Source organism: Chroicocephalus ridibundus, chromosome 5 (assembly GCF_963924245.1).
Source record: "Chroicocephalus ridibundus chromosome 5, bChrRid1.1, whole genome shotgun sequence".
NCBI classification, from domain to species: Eukaryota; Metazoa; Chordata; class Aves; order Charadriiformes; family Laridae; genus Chroicocephalus; species Chroicocephalus ridibundus.
This window is the reverse complement of record NC_086288.1, coordinates 80,874,150-80,900,293: the sequence shown is the minus strand read 5'-3', so window position 1 is coordinate 80,900,293 and position 26,144 is coordinate 80,874,150. Positions and strand designations below refer to the sequence as shown.

The 26,144-nt window shown below is 38.5% G+C and overlaps 1 protein-coding gene across 1 annotated transcript in view; it reads right to left on the bottom strand.

Annotated features, from left to right (window-relative positions):
• Positions 1–25,692, bottom strand: part of VEGFC (vascular endothelial growth factor C) — a 236,851-nt gene extending 211,159 nt beyond the window's left edge. The window contains exon 1 of the mRNA XM_063336779.1: positions 25,657–25,692. Within this exon, the coding sequence (XP_063192849.1) occupies positions 25,657–25,677 (21 nt within the window). The 5' untranslated portion in view covers positions 25,678–25,692. The remainder of the gene's footprint in view (positions 1–25,656) is intronic.
• Positions 25,693–26,144: the final 452 nt, after the last annotated feature.

Below are 26,144 nucleotides of genomic sequence, written 5' to 3'. Positions count from 1 at the left end.
CCATTTCCATCCTTGGAGGCAATCCCTTTAGGTTAAGGGATTCAAGAAAAGTTTATGCCTGTTTACACGTTCCGTGCCTCTCCAACTGATAAATTAATTTCATGTTTATATATTTCAGTTGTATTTCTGATATTCCTCATGGTTCTGATATTCTTCCAACCAAGTCCTTTGCTATATTTAAATGAAAAATCCAACTCCTATGCCAGCGTCTTTCAGTATAGCAGTAGGGAAATGTTTACATTCCTAAAATAGTAAAGGGAGCAAAAGTGGGTGAAATACTTGACTTCTTTCAGATTTGATGTCTGCTTGGGTGTCACCAACACTAAATGCTGTATCTAGAGCAATCATTTAATAATCTGTAATTAACAGTCACTGCTTAATAGCGGTTGAACCAGTCTGGATTTCTTCCATAAAACTCCAAGAGCTCTAAGCTAAGGGCCTTCGCGGATTGTTTTAATTAGACACTTGAGGGCTGATTTGCTACAGAATGCTCTACAATTGACTGTACATCATGAATGTTTGCCTGGTCATTCACTTTAACAGGGGATCTAGTTGTTCCCTTCATAAATGAAGTTCTCAGCAGCAGAGGTCATAATTTTAAAAGAAAAAGCATTCCCAGAAGTCAATAATGTTCAATTAGAAACAGTCAAGTGGACCATTTGTTCCTAATTTTAGACTCCTAATTTGCTGTGGGAGTTCTGCCACCTAAATGTGGAAGAGGTGCTTTCCCTCTGAGCAGACACCAAAGATATTTTCTTCAACAATGGCCTTTCTTCAGCTAACAAACACTGCATGTAAACTTACATTTTTAATCATTATTTTCTTGCAGACAGAGATTTCTAAATTATTTTTTAGGCACTTAATTTTTTTGATAAATTTATCAGAAATGTGTTTTGTAAATGGATTTTATTCTCACTAGCATATTTTCTATGCCATAGCTCTCACTGGTGTCCTTTCGGATTGTACTATTCAGCCCACAGATTATAGACAATGGCAGTTTAAATTGCACGACAGCACTACAAGAACATTTCCAGATTTAGGTGAGGAAGGTGGAGACATCCAGGACAACAGAGCAGAAGACAGGAAGGAAAATAACGGCGTTTAAAATTTTATCTGGATACTTGAGCACTGTATGACTATAGGGGAAATTATTACCGATGATTAGCTGCTATTCAGTTGTCTTCTTCCATCTGCCCACTATCTATATTCTGCCCTGCAACTGATATCTATCATCAAATGTAAAGTTAGCCATGGCTTTGTAGTTAACCAAGCTTTACGTTCTGGCTCTATAGTTAAGGATGATTGTAGATAGTCGCTAAGTAGTTGCTAAGAAGTGGGTCAAGGGGAATTGTTTGAAGGAACATCTGTAGCCTAACTGGTCTACCTGGGACACCAAGACCTTAAATGAACATCTAATCAAGGTGTTTCTACAAACAGTGCCAATTTGGCAGTGAAAACCCAAGTCCAGGAGTCCTTAACTGAACTGTCTTTATTGTAATACTAAAACACCCACCCACAGGTCAAGAGGACCCTCGCCCAGGTGAAGACTCTTCCTCCACACAGGAGCAGTGATTGAAGAGAACGATGCAGAAGATATTATAATTATATGTAAATTCCTAACCAATCATTGTAACTAGGAGTGTACTACCTTGTAACTTTTGCATATAAATACAATGAAGAAACTGGCATGGGGTATGCTTGATTTGTGGAAATCCAGCCAGCATCCAGGCCTGAATAAAATGCAGTATCTCCCCTGCGTGTGAGAACTGGTTTCTTGCACACCGGGCAATTAGGGACAACACTACCACAAACTACTGTTCGAATGCTAAGGCCCCCCATATCTCCTCCATATTCCTGCAAAGTGCTATACAGTGCTCACCAGGATATCATGACCTACATCTTTCCTCTTTGTACATTATTAAAGTGAAAAAGAAATATTAGTAAACTGTTTAAACCCTGTGGATTATTCTGTGTATCTTCTGGTACAGTTTTCAGCAGAGTTGATGTAAAAATAAATGAACACGCAGGAGCTGAGGTACAGGCTGGGCTGTGATTTTGTCTTTCATATGCAAAGACATAACCTAACAGGGAAGAGCGACTATATTTGAGACATTCATCTGTGCCATAAAGTGGCAGGAATATCTTCATGCTCTGTTTCTAGAATCAGACGGTTAAGCAGTTTTTATTTTGGTGTTCAAAATGAGAATTGCACCTTCTGACCACAATAGCCCTGGCCCTGTGTTGAGCGTAAGAAGCATAATTTTATAAGAAAGTTTACTTATCTCAGATCTCACTACGCACACTCCACGCATTATGCCCTCTGATTCTCATAGGATGCCCTCATTAACCTTATATTATTTGAATAAGTACTTCATGCTCATTATGCAGCTTATTCTACCTCTTATTTCATTTTCCAACCAGTGCAGCCTTATTCAATCTATATTTGTATAGAAAATAACTAATTTTCAAATGTGATAAAAGCTGCTCCTTCTTCTTTCACTACAGAGTCTAAATTTCATCTTATCTACGCATAAAATCTTATTATGTAAAGGCAAGGGTTAAGAAACATCCACAGAAATAGTAATTTTCAGTGGGTGGAAGAAGAATCAGATGTTCACAGAAGATGACTCCAGCAGCCAAAAAATAAATTCAATGTCTCATCTAAATGTCTGCTTAGCCTTTATGAAAAACAGGTATTACTTTTAAAAAATACACGGATTTAAACTTCTTGTCTCAAGCATAACTCAGTGCCACTAAAAATATTAAAAAGAGCTCAACCTCTGGCAAATGCTGGCACCCACATCCTGAAATATCGGTTCTCCTGAAGTATGATATAGAGACCCCAGAATAGAGACAGTAAAACCATCAGTCACGGTAGGTGCTTCGACACTGCTTTGCTCAGACATGGACGAGGACTGTACCAGTGAAGGTGCCCAAAACTGAATGCTCCATTGGTGTTCAAGCGAGCAGAGTCTCCAGACACCTCTAGATTGCCCAGGGCACACATCTACACTGATAGACTTGAGATTTACCCAGTCCTGCTAGAAAATATCTAAAATATTATTTACATTTTGGAACAGCTGTCTGTCACCAGACAAATGTTTTCTGTCTGCAGGAACAATTCAGACAGGATGAAAGGTAAAGGAAGATTGTGGTCATGAACGAGACTAATAACATCTATGTCGGGCTGTGTTGGGTTATGTGATAAAAGCCCATCTGCACACCCACAAAGGAGCCCAGGGAGACAACGGCCCATTACAGGAGCCCTCAGCCCATTAATGGCCCACCTCCACAAGCCCAGGGGCACAATTTCAGTTGGGAACCCAAATTAAGGATGTCCAAGGAACAAACAACTTCTCTGGGCCTTTCCCAGGGCTCTCCCAGCAGAGCCACAGCCCCATTGTCCAAGCGTGAAACCCATCAAGATAAGTCATCATTGGGAGCAGCCCTCCAGATCGCCTGTTGGTCTAAGGGGATTTGTTACCTAGGGGCGTGGGACATGCTATGGGATGTAAAGTAAGGACATTTTGGGATTGCTCAGGATTTTTGCAGGATGTTTAGGAAAGGAATAGAAGATGGGGAAAGGGGAGGGGTTTAGGCGATTTAGAGGAACAGGTGTGGGAAAAGAAAGGGCTAAGAGGATAAAAAGGTCTGGTTGTGCATGAATGGATCAGTGCAGTCTCTCTGCCTTCTCATTAAATCCCTTCCTAAGCCTTTCCTGGGTGGGGATGTCTCTGTTCTGTCTGCACTGGGAGCTGGGCAACCTCGGCCAGCTGTGTGTGTGCAACAGTCGGTACCCACAACTGGATCGGGGCTGCAGCATCAGAGGCTTGTATGTCCAGGTGCTCACAGCTGGGGAGACTGGGATCCATGGGCAGCTACTGGGCATCCTTGTGTGAGGGATCCACAGTGTACCTGCCTGCTGGGAACGCACCCTCGCTGCCGATCAGACCTCGGGACATGGAGTAACCTCGTCTCTCTCAGACTGATGGATCCGGCATCATACATTTTCCTCTAATAGAGTTAAAGGCATTTTAACAAAATCTAATAACCAAAATGATTTGGGAAGTGCTGTAATGACAAAAAATGTTTAGAAATCATTAATGACTCCTGCACTAACTCCGGAGAAAGAAAAAGGACAATTTTTATGGGCATGTAGTCTTCCTTGTCACACACTTAGTAGTAGAGATATATCTTTTTTCTTTTTCCATTTCAAGACAAGACAATATTTGCAGTGTTTTAGCCTCCATCCTTCTTCCATTTCTAGAAAGACAGTTATAATACTGACGATCTCTTTTTCACATAGGAAGAAAAAATGAAGTAGTTAGAAAATAATGCAGTATATTAAAGAAATGAGAAATAAGATAAATGCTATCATCTGCCATTTCAGATAAAAAAATAGAAAGGAGGTCACTAGCTTACTTACAAGAATTTTTGGGTGGAAATAATCATACAAGACTAGAGAAAAGGTCAAGGTTGAATCTGGCAGGATCTATCAGTCCTAGCACTCTCTTGTGCCTGGTACTTTGGAAGGAAAAGTACCTTCAAACAAAGTACCTTTGATTAAAACTAAGTTTAAGAAGCAATTTAGGCTTATGGAAACAGAGAATACTAAAATAAACTGCTAAATATGCTGCTTATTCAGGTCCCTGATGCTTCCAACTTGGTAACAAATCCTAGAACCATAGAACAGTTTGGGTTGGGAGGGAGCTTTAGAGGTCATCTAGTCCAACCTCCCTGCCATGAGCAGGGACATCTTCAACTAGACCAGGTTGCTCAGAGCCCCGTTCAGCCTGGCCTTGAACAGCTACAGGGATGGGACATCTACTGCCTCTGTCTCACCATGCTCACCATAAAAATTTCTTCTTTATATCTAAGCTAAATCCACCCTCTTTCAGTTTAAAACCATTCCCCCTTGTCCTATCGCAACAGGCCTTGCTAAAAAGTCTGTCCCCATCTTTCTTATAAGTCCCCTTTAAGTACTGGAAAGCTGCTCTAAGGTCTCCCTGGAGCCTTCTCTTCTCCAGGCGTAACACCCCCAACTCTCTCAGCCTGTCCTCACAGTAGAGGAGCTCCAGCTTTCGGATCATCTTGGTGGCCTCCTCTGGACGCACTCCAGCAGTTCCATGTCCTTCTTATGCTGGGGGCCCCAGAGCTGGATGCAATACTACAGGTGGGGTCTCACCAGAGCAGAGTAAAGGGGCAGAAGGTTGGCTTTCTGGGCTTTGAGGGCACTTTGCCAGCTCACATTGAGTTTCTCATCCACCAACATCCCCAAGTCCTTTTCAGCAGAGCTGCTCTCCATCCCTTCAACCCCAGCCTGTATTGGGAACCGGGGATTGCCCCGACCCACATGCAGGGCCCTGCACTTGGCCTTGTTGAACGTCATGAGGTTCACATGGGCCCACTTCTCCAGCCTGCCCAGGTCCCTCTGGATCACATCCTGTCCCTCAGGTGTGTCAACCGCACCACTCAGCTTGGTGTCATCCGTGAACTTGCTGAGGGTGCACTCCATCCCACTGTCTGTGTCACTGATGAAGGTATTAAATCTTAGTGGGTACTTTCTAGTTTGATTCTATAAGCTGATTCTGCAACTTGATTTCCATAAAATGGGAACAGCAATATCATCTCATGTCACGTATCCTATATTTAAAATAAATGCCCAAGTGCTTGTGAAACACTCAACTATTATAAGGAAATAAATCACCTGAAAGTCCATAGAGAAACATACGATGCTTTCCTCAAATGGGGTTTGAACAAATTTAGCAAATAAAGCTCTCGACCAGTTTTAACGATGGAATTTAAGCAAATACTCAGTATTTGTGGACTGAATTATATTTGGAATTTTTACGTGTCTCTGTGATTAAAATCTGTATCATAATGTATGTGCAGCTCTACTGAAGTTGCACAAGAACCCTGAATATTAATCTTCAAATTCTTGGCTTTGCAACATCAATATTTCTACTGCAATGTTTTTCAAACCAGCAGATTAACTGCTGCCCTCCTCCCTCCCCAGCAATTATCTCGTGATTCCCCACATGATTCCCCACATGGACACCACATCAGGATTTTTTACTCTACCATTTTATTTTTTTTTCCCCTCTAGGGAGCAGGCACACAGAGAACATAACGATTATGCCAGCTGGAAAAGATGTCATGAAATAGTTCATCTGCCATTCTACAAGCACTTTTTATATGCTCAGAGTAGGGTCTTGGAGTAGAACTTTTTCTTAAAAGAATATGTCAAAGCTGATCAAATACAAACCTACATTAAAAATAAAATATTATATCTGAGATTTTACCTAATCAGTTCACCCTACATGCACTCTTTGTCCCTCAAGGATTCAGGCTTTAACCTAGTATCTGAGAGCAAATCCTTCCATGTCAACTAATTCTTATGTGCCTATGAGATATACTGCAATAGCGGGTATTTGTTTTTTGCAACCATAGTGATGAAATGTGTTTATTGGCTAAGGCCATAAGAATTCAAAGCAAGTAACTGCCTTCATTTAATTTCAGAAAATCTGAACAGTCCTCTAACACCAAATAATAGGGATTTGGGGAACAGAACTACAAAACAAGTTGTGCAATGTTTTTCAGATACCAGTCTACCAATCTGTCTTTTTGATTAATTGAAAAAAAAATAATTGTGAAATACAGAAAGAAAGTGCAAATCTGATTATCTTACAGGTTCTTTATTTAGTGCTCTATTATGAATGAGTTTTCCTTGAAATGACTCAAATTCTTATTCTTGAAGACATATTTTATTTCTGCGAGCAGCTTAAATCCTACACCTATAATTTTTAGATCTGTCTTATCAAAAGTTAACAGAAATTAACAGATAAAGTTTTCTTGTTGTTAATGTTGTGATCCAGCAAATCTTAATATATATATGCTTAAGGGAATTTAAGAATTGGAGTGTTTGTTCCTAGTTGACAGTCCAAAGCTCATGATCCATCAAAGTCAATAAGTGTCTATTAGCACAGTTGGTCAGGCTCCTAATGAATGGCAGATGCGGTACATAAGATCAACACTGAAAAGATGATATCACTCAAGAAAGGCTGCCAAAGATCTCTGTATTTTTGCATAGAACGATAAAGAAGAAAATATAAATATTGTGAATTTTAAGGACATTAAAAAATGTAACGTGCAACAAATCCATACTGAAAAATAGTAAAAGCAGAATAATTCATGCCTGGTGCCAAAGTTACTAAAGCACAGACTTAATTCACTGGCAAAAACCTTTTCACTTCAGTGCAAACGCAAAACAAACAAACCATTCCTACTCTAGCGCCATTTAAAATGCTTGAGTTACAGAAACTGCAATCACAGCATCAACTAGAACCTTCATGGCAGCTGCAGATTCCTTTAATTTAATAACTTCCATTTTGGTGATCTGTGCGATTTCCATTCCTCAAAAGTGTGAACTTACCCCCTCTTGCAAAGTTATGGAAACAAAGAACTCCATGGTACACAGCATAATCTAGCTTTCAAGACAATATTCAACAAAGCAGAGCTCTAATGGGATACATTTATATTCTAGTTTATTCCTTCCATACTTGTTTTGCAAAGTGTCTGACAGAACCACACAAAATAACATTGTATGGTTCAGTAGGAATTAAAAATACACTTAATGTTGTCTTCTGGATTAAATCCAGTTGACTAAAACAATGGTGTAGCTCTTGATTCACAAAAATGCGACTGAAAATAGAACATACTTCTTGCATTATTAAAAGATTAATCCCCTCCAAAAAAGCAAATGAAAAAAACAATCCCTCCTTTTCCCCAACTGCTACACGGAATCCAGTAAAATTCTTATGACAACACTTTCCAGCCGAGCTGTTAGACAAAAATGTTTAAATGCGTTGGTTATCCTTATTTTTGCATGGTTTTAGTGGCAGAGTTAGAGGTAAAGATCCAGTGGAGGAGCTTCAGGTGACAGAAACTTTAGAGGTAGGCTTGAAGTATAAGGGACTACACTATTCTATGGGTTTCAGAAATCGTAGTTCCAGAGGGGTCAAAACCAACATGAACGTCGGGAATCATACCGTCCAGCTGACAGTTATCCCATTTTGAAGCAATGAAAAATGGTGAAGGAGGAACGAGCTGACAGTATGATCAACTAATATTTCAATTGAACATAAGACAGGTGATAAACTATGCAGCATACAAACTATATGGCGTACAAAACATTTCTAGGACATCTACAACCATAATTTATTGAAGTGTAAAAGAAACACTAATTACAGGCAGCGGAGAAAAATGACTTTTTACAGCCACCAGATCCTATTCCCAAATACTTTGAACGTTCTGCCTCACATTTGAGTTTCACACTCTTCTGTTCTCTGTCTGTTGCGACAGAAAAGGCGTATTGCCACATGGCTGCGTAATTATTCTCCTCTTCCAGGCCTACCTTCTGCCCCACGAGAAGGCCAAGCGTATTCATAGCTAGACTATTGCTAATGGCTTGTCCCTGTCAGTATGAGCTCCCAGTAGAATTTCTAGACAAAATAATGCTCTCTTGTCTGTCTGAAATAATGACACTTTCATACTTTTTAAATAGACGAGTCTCTTCGGGCTAGATAAGCCAAACTGGCATTGCAAAAGGGCAATGACGTCAGATGATAGCAAGTATTAGTTTTGAATATTATAATAATTTCCTTTTGTCTAATGTCTGGTTTTGGTACAGAAACAGTGTCACAAATAACCAATCACCAAAATCAAAGACGACCAAATTTCCAGAGGAAGTGAAGCAACTGGCCTTGATAGCTAAGTGACAGCTTCAAATCCAATTGTCCTTATCGGTTTCTCTTTTCAGTAGCGTCCCTTTCGGGCATCACTAAAAAATATACATGCGATCTAATATAATACTTCGTCCTTCATGTTTCTAAACACAGTTTTCGCCTGCTATGTAACCCTGGTACAGTCACAGAAGTGACTCAGCAATTGAATTTGGGTTCTCTACCAGTTTTCTGTTCAACATGCAGTTTACGATGTACTCTCAAACAAACACGTGACCCGGTAGATTTGGCACTGGACTGCAAGAGGTAAACACAAGCTCTTTTTTTCATTTTATTTAAACACAGTACGTTAGAGATTTTCAAAAGGACTCCTGGAAAAACAGTAAGGACAAAAGATTCTACCTCTTTTGAAGAAATTTCTTTCTTATTTTCCTGTGATAATTCAATTTTCTGTTATTGACATGAAGCCTTAACAGACTTTTGTACTCTATCCCTGGTCCTTTTGGCCAAGAATAAAATGGGAAGCACCGAATTGTGTAACTTGTTGATATGTTTAATGTATCCCCTGAAAATAATAACCTTCATTCTTAAGTATTTTTCCTCATGCTGATTTTTGTTCGGTTTAATTTTAACTGTAAGTATTTTGAGACAGGACATTTGCCTTTTTCTTTGTCACTACAGAGCTTTAAAGGAGTTTGATTGCTTTATTACAAATCTTTCTACAACCAGTAATAAGTAAAATGAGAAAATCCCTCTTTTAAAAAATACATGGTGTTTTTTACCCTCATAGTAATTATGATATTGCTAAACCATGATTTTCAAAAGTTAAAAATCATCATCAATAAATACCATATTAAAAGATGTTTTTAAGACGAACTCATAATTCGTGAAGTCCCAACTTTAACATTCTGAAAGATGGCAATTATGAGCCAAGAGTGTACAATGTTCACTCACCAATTACAAATCCAAAAGCTGAATGTTCGGCTTTTGACTGTTTATTCTACAAAAATCCCATTTCAATTTAAGGTAATTCTTAGCTGGAAGATATTTAAATGTTAATTTTAAAGACCTGAAAATTTTGTTCGTGGAAATTGGAATGCTATGAAGAAAAAATCTCCTTCACTACAGTTTTCATTTATCTTGTCTTCGAAAAACTTTATTTACTACCTTGCCATATAATTATGAAAGCACTGCATCTAAAAGCATAACCTTTAGTGAAGGTTCTGATTTGAATAAATTCACAACTACTGTACTCCTTTTATGTGTTTGAAGCACCTTTTTGTTATACCTAGATTAATTAATGCAGTTCCCTGCATGTGATACACAGCCTGGGTTTTTTTAACCTGTTTTCAAAAAAACTAAAAGGCCCAGATAACAGCTTAAGCAACTCCAAGCTGATTAGCAGTCGCGTTTAAAAGAGTTGTTCCAAAATAGCCCTATAAAACTATAAAGTGTTTCAGTAAGACTAATCTATCCAACATGTCGGAGATATCCAGGAGCCTGTATTTAGCTTGTCTTCAGCTTTATGGATCTCAAACTTCAAAGTGATTTTCTTCTAGCTACTAAGTGTCCGGAATATGCATGTAATCCCTCCCAGAGTTTACCTAATTGGGTCAGTCCTTGTGACTTTAAGTTGACCCTACATAGAGCTATAGTGGAAGGCAAGTTCAGCATCAAGTTTTCCTGACGTTAGCAGAGTTTATAAGTCAAGCATGTTAACTAAGTAGGGTGAATTACATGAAAATCAGCAGTCTATCTTTGCACAAGGTTCCCTGCACCAGTTAAATGATATTTTCAATGATAAATAGCTTATATTTGAGGAAGAAAGCAAGCTTGTAATAGGCAATTACTATGAAGCATCTTCCCAATCATTAAGTTATAATAAAGCAATATGTTAGGCCCGGTTAGTTAACCATTGAGTAAACTCAAGCCACCTGAACATCTGAGTGCTCAGAGCCATCTGGGCAAAATATTTCCAATGCTATTAGGATTTCCCAGAGCTGATAGGGACGATTAGTGAGATGCACACTGTGGTAGTGCATATTGTAATCATAATTGCAGAAATCAACTGCAGAGATTTGTCATAGGGTCCTTATAATATGTGAATGCACTTCCTGGTGAAAATACCAGGATTCTAGTATACTATACTCATCTTAATGCAAAAACTCGCTGGGAGAATTGTTGACACTACAAAAGTTGCTTCTCATTCAGAGAGCATAGTTAAACTGTTTTAATTTAATTTAATCACACGTATAATGAATGTATTTGTTAAAGAAGCTTTCCCTTTTCCTGTCTCTTCAGAAAAGAACGAATGAAAAACCCCAGCAACCCAGCCCTGCTCTTGTGGAGCCTTCATCTGTGCAGCATTTGATTAACAGCACACACACACTGTCAACGATGGAGGATATTTCTTTTTCAAAGATACAGAAGTTATTGCCACTGCTCCCAGCACATTTTTACCATCAGGATTGTTACGTATCCGTTAATTAGGTTTTTCTTATTACTGAGATTTACCTGAAATGCTTTCCGTGTTAGTTGAATAATTTGAAAAACAAAAATTAGGTAATCAAAGTTATGGTATGGAAGACAGAAGGTAAAAAGATTAATGGAAATGTATGGAGGTCAAATTCTGAACCCTAAACCAGATATTTGAGCTCCTCACATAACGCACAATATGAATTAAGAACATATGAAACGATCATAAGAACAATGAATGGTAGGAATGAAAGGTAGCGAAGAGTGAGGCTTAGTCACCCAGCCTGACTGGAAGTAACTACTTCCCTTCCCTTGTGGTTTTCATCCAAAACATCCTGAATTTGGTTTCCTAATGGTGGTCACCTGTTCATGACAGTCTTTTTTTACAAACTATGAAGGGCTCCCCAGACCACACAACAGAGAACTTGCGTGGATGGAGCAGAAGAGGTTGAGTCCTGCCCTCTGTACGATGCCAAGCAGTCCCGTGAACCGCTGCCCAGGTGAGGAGCCCGGCTGCCCGCTTACCGAAGGGAAGAGGCTCTCAGTGTCCCCCGCTGATGATGTCACAATTTATAAATTATTAAACGGTCATCAGGATACAGCATGAATGTGTGAATGATCGTATATGCCAGCTCACCTAGGATGCTGGAAACCTAATGCATCGTCTAGTTAATATTTTGTATATCTTAATTCTTTTTACTTATATTTCTATTGCTTCTGACAAAAGTATCTACATTCTGGGGGCAAAGGGTGGATCTTTTGAAAAAGCTCCTTTGTACTAAGAATATGAAGTACCGCTCACACTCCTACAAGTTAGTGTTTTACAGGCAACATCAGAATAAACATAATTATGCAAAATCCTAACAATTATTGATGTGATGTTTTTCCTCAGGCATGTAGACTCTGGCTCTAAGAAAATACAAGGCTTGTAGTCTTTTATTGTACTGAGTTTTTTAATGCCTTTTGAATATTCTTACCTCATTCTGAGCCTTTATTCATGGTTCTTATTCTTGCTTTCTAACTGAATAATTAGTAATACCTTTTGTAGGGAAATATGAACAAAAAATATTACACTACTGAGAAGGGGACTGCAAAAAACCAACATCAACTTTACATTATGATCTTGCCAGCAACTACTTCATATATAAATAAAAACATCAATATATGTATTTGTCTATGTATATATTTTGAATATAAAAAGATTACCTTATTAAAATGATAACTCAGTGATCTAGAAAACACCTTATAGTATATACTTTTATAGTCTATTTCTTAATTTGATTAAAACTTTTCTAATGCCCAGGGCTTTGACAATTGCAAAACGCTGTAAAGCCATTCACTGCTGCCTACTCCTAGTGAAAAGACGTACGTATTATTAGCTTCACTTTGCCGCTACAGAAATAGAGAGCAGACATGCTGCCAATACTTTAGTGAGTCTTGGACTATTTATTTTGTGACCCATGACAAGCGCTGCATGCCGAGGTGAGACAGAACAGGAGTGGAAATCTATTCTCTTACTTTTCCAATTTGTTGAAAACGACTTTCTTATACTATAATGATAGACAAATCAACTTATGTGCAATGTGTCCCTTATAGATAAATAAATAGAACACATCTTGGTAATCAAAATGTCACACACACAGAGGCAAAAGCACACATTATAGATGGGAAAAGCACATCTTATTACGCCCCTCCAGCCTTCTTGGTTTGTTCTCCTTGCTTTCTTTTCCTTTTTTTTTTTCTGAGTGACTTCCCAGTAATAATTTTTGAGCTTGCGGGATGTTATCTCAAGCATTGGTAAGCTAGCATTATCCAGAGAGAACACAGAAATTGCTTTCTTGGAAATGAAGCCAGAAGTATTAGGACAATCTTCTCGGAGAGAGCATTAAGAAATTACCCAAACCCGGACACAGAGCTAGCAATAAGAGTTAAATTTCTCTTTAAAGCGCATAGTTCCGAAGCCACATTGTTTCATTAGGCAGTACTGCCTGCCAACACTGTTTTATATAAAAATTTAACATGGGTAATATATCAGCAAAATATATTTTTGTTACCCTGAAAAAAAATCAAATAACTACCGTAAAAAGTATTACATATGTCAAATAAACACGTTATTCTTTTAAAAGGCTGTGTATGAGCCATATTCTATATGCACAAATCACTGTTGCCAATGGAATTAGAAAAAGCTGAGAAAGCAGAATATTGGTCCCAAAAAGTTGCACGTGGCTGAAAAGAACATCTGATTTGAGCATACCTTTGGGCAAACATCCTGATTTTATACAGATGGTTTGCACAACCAAATTGCATGTATCTTTCAATATCCCATTACAGGTCACTAAATGTCTGGATCTTAATTGATTGCTTTACCAGATAAAGATTAGGTTCTTATAAACAGTGCGTGTTCCATGTGTCTAAAACATTAGTAGGTTAGATGGCTGGATGTAAAGTGATCTCAAATAACTAAAAGTAGTTATATTTATGATAATAATACAATGCATTTATTATATTTTTCTTTATCAAACAGGCTTATAAAAAAATAAAATTTAGAGAAATAAAAATAAAAACGGGATGGCAACATTTTTCATTAAAACATAAACCTACATCAAAACCTGTATCACTCACTTCAAAAATATACTCTGAAAAACAAAGTAAAAAGTTTTCTTCCATGATAAAATCTCAAACTGAATGTCACATATTTGTCCAGCATCAGTCTATATCTCTTCTCAAATAGCATCTAGACCAGAAATAAGTTTATACACAGAAATAGGCATACAGGCAGATTTAAACAAGAGATCTTGTAAAGGACCTTGCACTAATATGCTCTCTTTACCTTGCACTTTTGTAAGTCTTAAGAGTTTACGATAGTGTATTGGAAAGAATATTTCTAACTGCTGGTACGTTAGTGAAAACATAACTTGGTAGTAAGCAATTTGATTTAAATTTGGAGGGGATCTTAAAATATTCTTTATAACTCTCAAAACCATTACCAATCATACATTAAACCCTAAGAGCGCTTGTATCTAAGGCCTTCCTTCAGAACCAACGCTTCATCTGGTCTATACAGGAATTTCTCCCAAGATTTAACCATGATGGTGTTAACACGGTGGTTAAATTCAGGAGCTCATGTCTCCCTCTAGTGCCTGTATCTGGTCTGTGCATTTTTAACTGGATTTTAGAGGTCACAGTCAGTGCGGAAACTGAAGTTTGGTAAGGAAGGTCAAAGGATTCAAGCAAGGAGAAATAGGTTTCAAGTGAGCTATTTTCTAACTGCTTACAAAAAGTTATTAGGTTTTGGTTGATTTTTGTTTTTTTGTTGGGGGCGTAAAGTAAGAGACAAATAAAGCAATTACAAACCTAATTCTCAAAGGGGGAGTTTAGTCTTGATGATTCTTTTGATCTCTCCCCAGCTTTTATTTTAGTTTTACTAACTTCTTTCTTCAGTGGGAAAATGTGCTGTGAAGCTCTTTTATCTAAATCTTTTAGGTGTGCAAAAATACCATGTCACCATAAAATCTAGGGATGACTTTGAAAAATTCATGTTTGAATTTAACTAAATCAGAAAAACTTGGTTTTGGCAGACTTTCCAAACAAGTGGGCTCCTGCAAAGGGACACATGCAAGGATGTGAAAAAGTTTAGAAGGAAACAGCTTTTTTCCTATTCCCTCTTATTTAAGGAAGGAAAATAGGTAACCGTGTTTCCCATACATCATTATCAAATGTCCACTGTTACCAGATATTACAGGGTTTAGTTATTGCTCTTTGTTGTATTATAAGATGAAGGGAATTGGACAAATAAATTCCTTTGAATCACACTGAAAAATTCTTTCAATATTCACCAGTAAAATGCATTTGCAAATGTAACGGGATGCAGTTTCACAACTCCTTTGCGTTCACAGACTGAAACATAAAGGGCTCCTGACTCGTAGAGCCAGCATAGAATCACTGTGGTACTCTGACATCTTTTGGATTGAAAATGTCCGTATGCAGCCCATAATCACTTTATCTCTGTGTCAGGGTAAATAAAAGTATATATAACTTCTGAATGTATGACTGTTCGTTTTCTCAAGTCGTCTGTCTCACCTAATGAAAGACACTTCTTTTGTACCAGTTTTGAATTCCACAGGACACTCTCCCCTGGGTTTCATGCACAGAAAAACATCCTGTTTAGCAGTATCATTCACCTTATTTGATATATTAGAAAAAATAAGTTAAAAACTGGCAAGCTCTAACCAGTCAAATATAAGGTAATACTTTTAAATCATATTTTCCTAGGTATATCTAAATCCGAAAAAGGCAGGATGTTCTTCTGCTACTTAACACTTCTCCCATTATTCCTTTGTTAGTCTGAATAATTTCACGCTCTATACTCAGCCTGCCTACTTTATCTCTCAAAAAAACAAAATTACCAGGCAATATATTAGAAACCTAGGTATGAATCTGCCATGGAAACAAAGGGAACACATAGGAATTCAAAGTCCTATCAAGTCTCCCACCCAGTGAGATGGGTGAAGCTATTATATTTGCAAAATATTCCTACTGTGACCTTCTGACTAGTTGTTTTCCCATCAGTGCCTTGTGTTTTGGAGGAATTTTGGTCAGGTATAATAATTTACTTTTTTGCGTTCACTTTTAGAGAAGATTTGCATACACAACCCCTCAGGTGGAAAGCAATTTCACGGAGCTATCAGCACAATTTCTATCAGAAGATATTAAATGAATATGCACGATATCAATGGTGAGAATACCCAAGCATTTATCAAGGAAACCAAGCTAGTTCCAATAGTATGTAAATAATATTCAACATTTGTAGAACTTCATGATTTTGAACTAAATGGCATAAATCAATAGGAAAATAAGCTGCTTTTCAATACGATATGATAAATACGAGTTTACATTTCCATACATTTCATTACAGTTAGATCTACATATAAAATTACTCTCTTGGTTTTAAGAACCAGCTTCCCTACTTTTTAAAGAAAGCTACATTTCAAATTGAAATACAGATATATGTGAACACAAGCAACAGAAGTAACCCCATTCGGGACATTACTCAAAGCCTCCGTTGGCGAGGAAATGGGCCAGAGAACCTGAAGATTTATTACTCTATTGTCTAAACAAAGGTGCCTGTGCACTATTAACAATCTCTGTGCCGTTCAGTCTCCAAACAGCTTGAGGACATATGCTTTCATGCCTGGAACGCCAAAAGTACGACAACTTAGTACAAAATTTGCTATGTTAAATAAGTGAACCTACAAAGGTATTTCTGGCTAAAACTAGGCTGTCATGACAAGGAAGCAACAATCCTACAAAAAATATTTTTTCCTCTGACGTTTAAGAATGCCATACTTAATTGCTAAGGAAAAGTATGCAATAGCAAAATATTTTTTGTTTTATCATGCTTTTTAAAATGGAAAGATAAATATTTTTACACTACTACCATCTTCTTCTCTCCAGTCATTCTTTTACCCTTCTCTCCCCTTTCAGTTTAATGTATCTTTCTTTCTATCACTGATTTGAATCACTTTTAGCAATAATCCAGGGGTATCCTCTGATTGAAAATTCTGCCTCAAACTATGTATCCAGTCAGTAAACGTGGATACAAATGGGTCTCAGTCATGAAAGGCAGGGAGAAGGCTGCTACGTTACTCATCTCTTTTCTCAACCCCAAAGATGAGGATTTGAAGAAACCTGGGTGGATGCTGAGAGTTTGCAAACTACTGTGCACCGTAACACGCCCTCACGAGTCCAATAAAGCATTAGTAGGCAACTTAAAGTGGCCTGTTAGTTTAAGTGCCTTTTATATTGTCAAAGCTATTTTTCACAATACAAAAATGCTTCTTGGAAGAAAGCTTCCAGGAGCAAGGGAGTTTTTATATCAAAATGTTTCCACCAGGAATGCGCAGACTGTCAAAGAGAAGCAGCGAGATGCAGACCTCTGTGCCGGGAGCCTTGTGTGCCCACGGGTTCTCTGAAGGGCTGGAACAGAATCCCTTGTCTCTTCTGGGAGCCTCTCCCACCCAGAAAAAATGTGGAGAAAAATCAGAACTAGCATCCCCTCTGTGGGAGTAGCTGCTCAGATCCTCAGTTATGCGCTCGTCACCTACAACAATCAAGCTCACAGGAGCACTGGCAATCACACGCTCCTCTGCATTTAATATTGGCCTCCCTTCGTTCAGTTAATTCAGTTCTCTTCTTCCATCCCAGCTTCAAACAAAGGTTTGGGAAACAAGAGCAAATGCCAAAAATAAGCTGAGTCCAAAGAGATAATAATCTCTTTCTTCATGTTAACTCTGATGGATGTGACAAAGTTCCTTTCTCAGCCCTCGCAAAGTCAATAAAAGATTCCACTGACTAGAACTAATCAAGCTTTACTAAAAATCAGTTAATTAGACCCTGAGATTTTCTTCTAGTTCAGACTGGTTTTGCATTTTTATTACAAAGAAGTCAGGAGAAACAAGGCCAATTGTGCTCAATCACTGAAAGAAGGAAGAGGCTGATGTATCACTTCGTGCCAATGTGTTTCTTTCTTATTGGGTGATCAAAACCCCTGAAATATAGAATTATGATGCTCACTGCTCGGTTTATCAGCTCGTACACATGCAATGGGTAATCAGCTCTGAATTAGTACTTCCTTGGCATTCTCGGAAATGTACCTGGAAGCGGACGTGCAGACTGCCTACCTGAATGCACGCACACTGCATAAAAAGTGGTCTTGACCTCAGTAACTCTGACGCTGATCTGGGGTAACAGTAGTCATATAAAGCAGAGTTTGCTTACATGTTTGTTCTGTAAAAGGAAAAAACACGGCATTTTCCTCCCATGGAAATAAATCATTTTTCTCTCTGTTGCAAAGTAGTATATATAGACCAGGATCTGAATAAAGACAAACCAACCTGTGTAAATCTATCCTTAGACTTCCATAGCATGCATATTATTTCTTGTAAGAATAAATACATTTATCTAGAAAAGCAAATCTCACTATTGACCTATTTTATATTGTATTGTGTTTCGAAAGGCCCAACTGTGCCACTAAAATCACGTTAACTCACGCAGACCTCAGCTGTAGTTGCAGCACGTTTATTAGCAGAATGGAACGTTTTCTACCTGTTACCTAGAGGTCACCTTTAGGGTAAGCTTTTAATGAAGTCCAGCAGCTGAAAAACAGCTGTTGTTCTCTTTTAAGATGTTTATTTTCTTGGATCAAGCATAATTACCATGTGCAGTACAATGTGACAAGGCAGATAAGTTTCTGAAGATACTCACGTCGGCTTAATGCTTTCCAACATGTAACAAAGCAAACAAAAGGACTATCTAATTTCACTTCATTTTGAAATATGGCATATAAATCCAGAGAGTAATCTGGCATTTTTTTTAAACCTGTTGCCCAGCTTGGGTTGGCAGCAAGGAACTGTCAAAAAATGAAGGTTATCTTCTATAGAATGTAATCTTTTGCTGCTTAAGTTCTGGAATGTTTTTGTCTTGTACAATGGGAGAAATGCATACATTGCTATGACTTCTTATTAACTGTGTTTATGGAGATAAGGAGAATCTTTGGAGAAGGAATGCTTATGGAGATAAGTAGAATGCTTAAGGAGATGTACGGAAGCGTTAGTTCTCATGTTTAATTTAATTACAAGGAAAGTAATGCATTGTTCAGAACCAAAATTGACACGACATGTTAGATGGTGAGATATATTCAACACATTTAGCTCCTGGGCATGAAGAAATAATTTCAAGAGAAATGTTTTTCATGTCTGAGCTGCAGACTTTGCAAATTAATGAATACCTTGATTGGAATATTGGATTACTGGAATGACAGTATGGAATATCAGATCAAAGGCAGGTTCTGTTACTATTAGTACGGAATCGTACTTTACACATAATCTTATTGCCTCCACAAGCAGAATATTACTTTGCATGAGTAAGCTTCTTAGCAATACGATCTTTCATCGAGTTGAACATTCATTCTTCGTCTTCCTTTCTCTGCCCACATACACGCTTGAGGGTGAGGTTTTGGTAGTTTTTAGCCCAAGTACTTGGCCGTTTAGACAACATCAAGCCATCTGCTCCATACAAACCAGTGGGGTGGTCCCCCAGTCCCACACAACAGGAAGGGAAAAGCACAAGAGAAATTGTGATTCTGAGTCATAATTCATTTCCTGGTGCGCTCACAGACTGCACGGCTTCCCATTACCCCCTTGCACAGGGTGGATCAGAGAAATAGAATTTAGACAACAAATAGTACATCTTAAAATGTGATGAAATGAGTGTAGTGGGAGCCAGCTCTAACTGAAACAAATAGAGCCTTCTGCGTGCAAGTTTAAAGTCCACGCTTTGAAGTCGACAGAAGAAAACCCTACAAACATTTCCTTCAGATTTTTCTAAATCATCAAATTAAAAACACCTGGTGTAAGCACTTGACAAACTTCTGACAGAACCGTGCTTGTTCAGAAACCTCTGGTTTCTAATCAAAGTTACACAAATTGTTCTCCATCAGCCCTCAGCACAAACATCCCTAGGTTTCCTAAATCCATGGATTCAGAGAAGCCCATTTGTGGACTACATGGGAGGACAAAAATAAAGTCTTCCAGGGGCCTGAAGAATTTGCAGGAGCACACACATTGAATTAAAGGTGAGCGCATTTGGGCTTTTGGGTCCTGTATTTCTTAAGTATGACTCTAGGAACTCAAAAATGACTGATTTTTTGTCCCAGAGGAGGGGTCTGGGCTTTTTTACTAATAATTTAGATAGTTTAATTTAGGACTAGAAGGATATAAAATTTTGAAATCTCAAGCAAATGGAATTACTTTTCTCTAAACAAAACAAAATTCCTGTTTTAGAAAGAATTTTTCTATTAGTTGGCAGTGAGTAGTTATGAAATTGCACACCCTGCTGATATGTTTCTAATAAGGGATGATGTCCTTCAGTTCAAAGTAGATAATTGCTAGATTGAATGTGGTTTACATGTATGAGACATACTAGATGGTACTAAAATTGTTACAAATTATTATTTAATTTTTTAAAAAGGAAAAGGTTTCGTAAGTAGTCTTAAAGGTTTCAACTTTAGCATTTCCTAAGAAAGAAAATATGTTGAAAGCATCTTTTTACTGGATGAGATTTGACTGTGATTGAACAACCACAGGATAAAGACATAATTATCACAAAATATCCACTTAATAAAACTGAATATTATCATAATAAATTAGGCTATCAAGTGTCTTTCATTTTACCTAATATTCTGCCACAGACGGAAGGTATTACGATCTATTAAGTTGTGAAAGGGTCTTTACTACAAAGTCTTGAGCAAGGAGGAAATACAGGTGTTAATGAAAGAGAACCTACATGGGGTTTTTTGCCATTATTAAGTGAGGGTCAAGCTAAAATAATTTGGTTGGTAAGAGAGCGGTACCTAAGATACCATAATCAAAGCAGAATTCTATGCAAAACTCCACATTATTAGGATACAATAAAAATTAACTTTCTAGGGGTTTTATGTCATCATTGTACCCTAGTGTAGAAAGGATCCCAGAAGACAGTTGTGCACTGTCACAGTAAAACAGTACATATGAAAAGGCACGATCAGGCCAGACAAGAAAACTCATCAGGCAAGCAAAGGTATAAACTCACACTGGACACGGTGCATTTTTACTCTACAAGTTCCAGGAAGCTGTGATGTGATTCCACATTGTAGAGGCCAGACTGCCAATCTTCCCAAAGGACACAGGATATCTTACTCCTGAACTGAGTGAGAATCAAAAAAAACCTTGCAGTGTGAAACGCGAGTCATCATCTTCTAATGCAGGACCAGGCGAAAAAGAGAAGACGTATGCAGCACATCCTTACACGGAATTATCGTCAGGTATGGAAAGGAGCAAGGGCACTTCAGCTCCACCTTTGGAATTCTCCCCTGTTGCACCATTGCTGCCAGTCGGTTGATGCTGTCATTGCTCGCCAAATACTGTCATGCGTAGTAGATGACAAACTAACGCAGCTTGGATTGAAAATTCTGCTTGTCAGACAAAGGTGACATGACTTTCCCATATTCAACTCATGTCTATATACATTTAGGTTTAAGGATGCTTTAAAGGTTATTTTTGACTAGTACCTTGACTTACTTCATGTTCTTGCTGAGTAAAATGCAGTTCTTTGTAAACTGCCCTAGCAGTTCCATTTGAGTACCGGATATCTGTACAATACACATGGTATTTACACTCTAAAAAGAGAAGTCTCAAAACAAAGGAATGCCGACAGATCGAAGATTAATGAAATATTTTTTTTCCTGGCAACAGAATTCTTTGTTTTGCCAAAAATATTTTAAATGATTAATGTATTTTTTGTGATATTCATATAATTTCCTATAGAGAAAATAGAAATATCAATGAACAGGAATTATTCATACTGAATGAATATATCATAAAAAAGTAGTCAGAAAACAAACTGATATATATACATGGGATTCAGATCAGTCCACAAAAAGTGTTTTCAGAGATATTAGTCCCAAAACTCGAGTAATAAGTCAGTTGAAATGTAGTTTTGAAATAAGAATTTAACAAAAAACCCCAGTATATTTAATTTTTAAAGAGATTTGTAAAATTTGTAGGAATCACTGGAAAGAGAAACAAAAAAGCAATTTCAAACAAAACAGTTTAAAAAAAATGATTCCGATACGACAAAATAATAGGTTCTGCTTTCAGTTAGAGTCACTACAGCAATACGGAATTTACTGAGCTATGAATAATATGGCATTCAGGAACAAAGTTTTTATGCTCAGTAACAAGCCACTTTTTGCCTTACATAACATTTTTGGAGAAAGGATTTACATGTTCTCATTATCTCTGTACACCCATGAGAACGCGGAGAGCAAGCAGACTGTCTCACAGTTTACACGAGGAAAAGGTTTCTGTTTACCATAATGATCTCTTGAATCTTTTTAATCCTCTGTTAAAAAGAGCACGGCAGCTGCATTTGAAGCCCTTCTTCCAGCTGTATATTGCTCAGTTTTTGCTTTTCCACGGAATTCAGAGAATCGTGGAGGCACAGAATGGTTAGAGTGGGAAGGGACCTTAAAGATAATCTGGTTCCACCCCCTGCCCTGGGCAGGGACACCTCCCACCAGCCCAGGTTGCTCCAAGCCCCGTCCAACCTGGCCTTGAACCCCTCCAGGGATGGGGCAGCCACAGCTTCTCTGGGCACCCTGGGCCAGGGGCTCACCGCCCTCACAGCCAAGAATTTCTGCCTCAGATCTCATCTCAGTCTCCCCTCTTCCAGTTTGAAGCCATTCCCCCTCGTCCCATGGCTCCCCTCCCTGCTCCAGAGTCCCTCCCCAGCTTTCCTGGAGCCCCTTTAGGGACTGGAAGGGGCTGGAAGGTCTCCCCGGAGCCTTCTCTTCTCCAGGCTGAACACCCCCCCCATCTCTCTCAGCCTGCCTTCATAGGAAATCGGTGTAATTAGACTGAAGGGATGTTGCGTCGTGCTTAACAATTAACTCTGCTAATATAGCTGATGTGTCCAAATGTTCCTTTTGGGGATCTGTGTAAACATTTTCTTTTGACAATTCTCTACTCTCCACTTCTTACACTAATGAATTGGCAGCTCCTTCCACTGTCTACAGTCCATGCTTACCAACTCTTAAGTTAAATATATGAGAATTCAACTTATTTTTTGATAAACAGAGCAAATGATGATATTACAAGAGAAGGATAAGGTGACCTCAGAAAGCAGAACTTACGTTAGTGCAGACTGGACATCAACATTTATAATAATTCATTCAGAAAGATTAGGAATTTACTCGGTTGAGTATTTCTACAATTGCAACCCGATTGACTTGTCAGTGAAATGTAATTCAACTGCTGTATTACAGTCTTTAATTTGTATCATTTCTGTAGCAGTTAGATGAGTTTGATCCTGGAAGCAGTTAAGGCTTGAGTTAATAGAGTTAATGGAACTCAGTACTTCACAGAATCAGCCCAGAGACAGCAAACTTTGCAGTTGCCAAAGAGGTAAGTACAAGAAGGGCCAGAAGCTGTTAGAAGAATGAAGTATATTTGAAAACAAGTAAGTTACCTTGCACAAAAAGTAGCAAACAATATATGCAGAAGTTATACAATTAAATGATGCATCGTGATACCATCACGCAGCAGCAGTGAAGGGAATAAACAACTCCATTAGGAAGCACAGCAACATGGAGTCAAGTGCCATTAGACTAACGAGACAAATGTTCTTTTCCTTGCCCCACTACTGAAACGAGATAAGGTATTTCACCTCTCCTCTTTTTCCTCTGCCTTTCTGATGTTATGTTTGTCAGAGCTCTGTCTCTCATTATGTTTTGTACCGTGCTTAACAGGACAGCTCCTTCATCCCGATTATAATCGCCAGAAACGGGACGAATACAAATCCACCAAATATATGTGTTAGTTACGAAGTCCGTTCTTCTCCAGAAAGAGACATAAGCACACAAAAGTAACCAAACTCTCTAAATTAAAAATCACGATAAAAATCCGTTGCTGCCAAACACTGGAAGTGCCTGACTCGCTGAGTACCGCCCTGCTTGAGCTCTGCACGCAGTGTTTCTGTGGTAGGCTCTCGTTCAAACCCAGGACTGATGTGCTTGGCAGAGATCAGCTCCTCATTTCCATGTAAGCCCGGTATCATTCAGAAAACAAGCCCCACGCAAATCCAGAGTCCAGACCAAGCAGGCGTTTTCAGATCACACCTAGCACACGCTGACAGGAGTAACCTACTTCCAAGCTTCAGCTGTGACTGCTTGATGGCCGTGGAGCGAAATCCAGACCTGCACTCAGGTTTTAGGTTAGACCTGTAGTACACTGTTCATGGGAACCTCCCCATCAGCCCTACTTACTGTGCTTGGGATCAGATCACAGAATTTCTTTCCTTTCAGAGGATGCCCAATTGGAAGATCCAGTCCAATTCTCATCAGATGAGCTCTGTGGCAGGTTCTTATGGGAAGCAACTACCACTGGCAAGAGAATCACCACTCCTTCCCTCCCCGATCCTTACCTCTCGTTTTGTAAATTTTAGTTAGTTCTAGTGAAAATCAAAACACACAACAAAGGGCACAACAAAGTTGGTAACAGTTATTTAAATATTCCTTAAACATGATTCAATAACATATCAACCAATCAGAGTGCAACATTTGTATCTATTTAGCATACTCCAATCACTGCTAATAGCCTCAGAAGCGAGAACAACTAGCAGGGAGTTCGAGCAAATCCTCATGAAAAATATATGGCACTGGAGGAACAGCACGGTGTAAAACTGTCATTGTCATCATCCTCATCCCTCATCATCACCACCTGCTGCACACTTTTTCGCCTGAATTAGCTTCCCTCATTAAAGGGGGCGTATTCCTTCAGCTACAGACCCCGTTACAGTGGCCTCTCTTCCTGACAGCCCCACATTTCACATTGCTTTCTGCTGCTTTATTGCCACCTACTAAGACGCAGATGACTTCTCTGGTTTAAAAAAAAAAACCCTAACAAGAGGAAAAAGAAAAGACAAGACATCAGTGAAATCTTCTTGCTCTGCTAAAGCAAAATCTTACGGTTCATCCCTATCAATGAATGCAGTTGTACGTACTGATTATGGACAAAAAATCCTTTCCTGCTATCAGCTCATAATGAAGGAGGCTTTGCCCATCCACAGTGTTCTCATAGTACATTGGATTTTCTTCAACTCCTGAATCTTTCTAGACATGCTGGGAATAGCTCTTTGTCTTCATGAACTAGAGGACAGAACTGTGACATGGAAGAGGAAGATAAGGCTCCTCTGGAATAGCTCAGATTCTGCCTGTCTGGCCCATAAAAGTTTAGGAACATTTGTACTTCCTTTCCCATGGTCATAAACTCTGGAGAGAATGTGGAACTTGTGTCAAAGGGGAAGACTACTTATTCAATGAGTTATGTTGCTTATCCTTATCCCTATTTAAGAATTTGTCTGAATCAGACGATTGCTATCAGAAACATCCTTCTCTGCTAAGAACCGTGGGGGTATTTTTGTCTTGTAGGCCTTGTTTGAGATGGGGAAAATCCTAATTTAAGACTTCCTGGACTCCTTTTCTTCTTTGTCTCCCATATACAGTCTTGGCTCTTGGACAGTTGTGGTAAGGGCTCATATTTTAGTGCTCAAAAGGACCAAATTCAAACTGAGCTGTGTAATGATATTCCAAATAAGTTGATAAGGAGTTGTAAGTTACTGCAAAATCAAATGAACAATGAGAAACTCACTGCTGGACAGAAAGGACGATATAAAAAGAAATTAGAAAACAAGGTAGCGTAACAGATGAGTAGAGAGTTAACACTTGCTCTAACTGATTCTTCAGCCTCTGCCTCTGAAACCTCAATTAGCAAGACAGTCCTCTCTTCGGGTCCATTGATTGCCACTAAACCACAATAAAATATGAAGAAAAAGCAATTCAACTTACCAAAGTTGGTTGCACAAACATTCTCTTCCCCTCTGTTCCTGGGAAAGTAGCTATTGTGGATGGCAATGTACGGGTCACTACTCCCTTAGGGACACTGAATACTAGCAAGAGAGACTGGTTTTATACTGGCAGTGTACTGGCAGCATTTAGCATTTGTCTGTGTTTGGATAGACTCCAGTCATTGTTCAGTTTTGAATAAGTAAGTGTTAGGGCACTGGGTATGTAACAGATTATTTTTATAATATCTTTTATGAATATGAGCCTCCTCTTTTTGCATTTATATATTTTTTTAATTTTCTACTGACTGTAAAAGTTGCCAATGTACAAAATGTACCTCAATGAAAACTAAATTCAGCATGTAAGATAAAATTTTCCAAAGTATCACAATTAGGTTGACTAAATCCAAGCATAGCGACAATATTTTCATGTGACTTTGTTAACTTGTTATTAGTTATACAAAAGTAGCTCAAATTATCACTCTTTTTCAT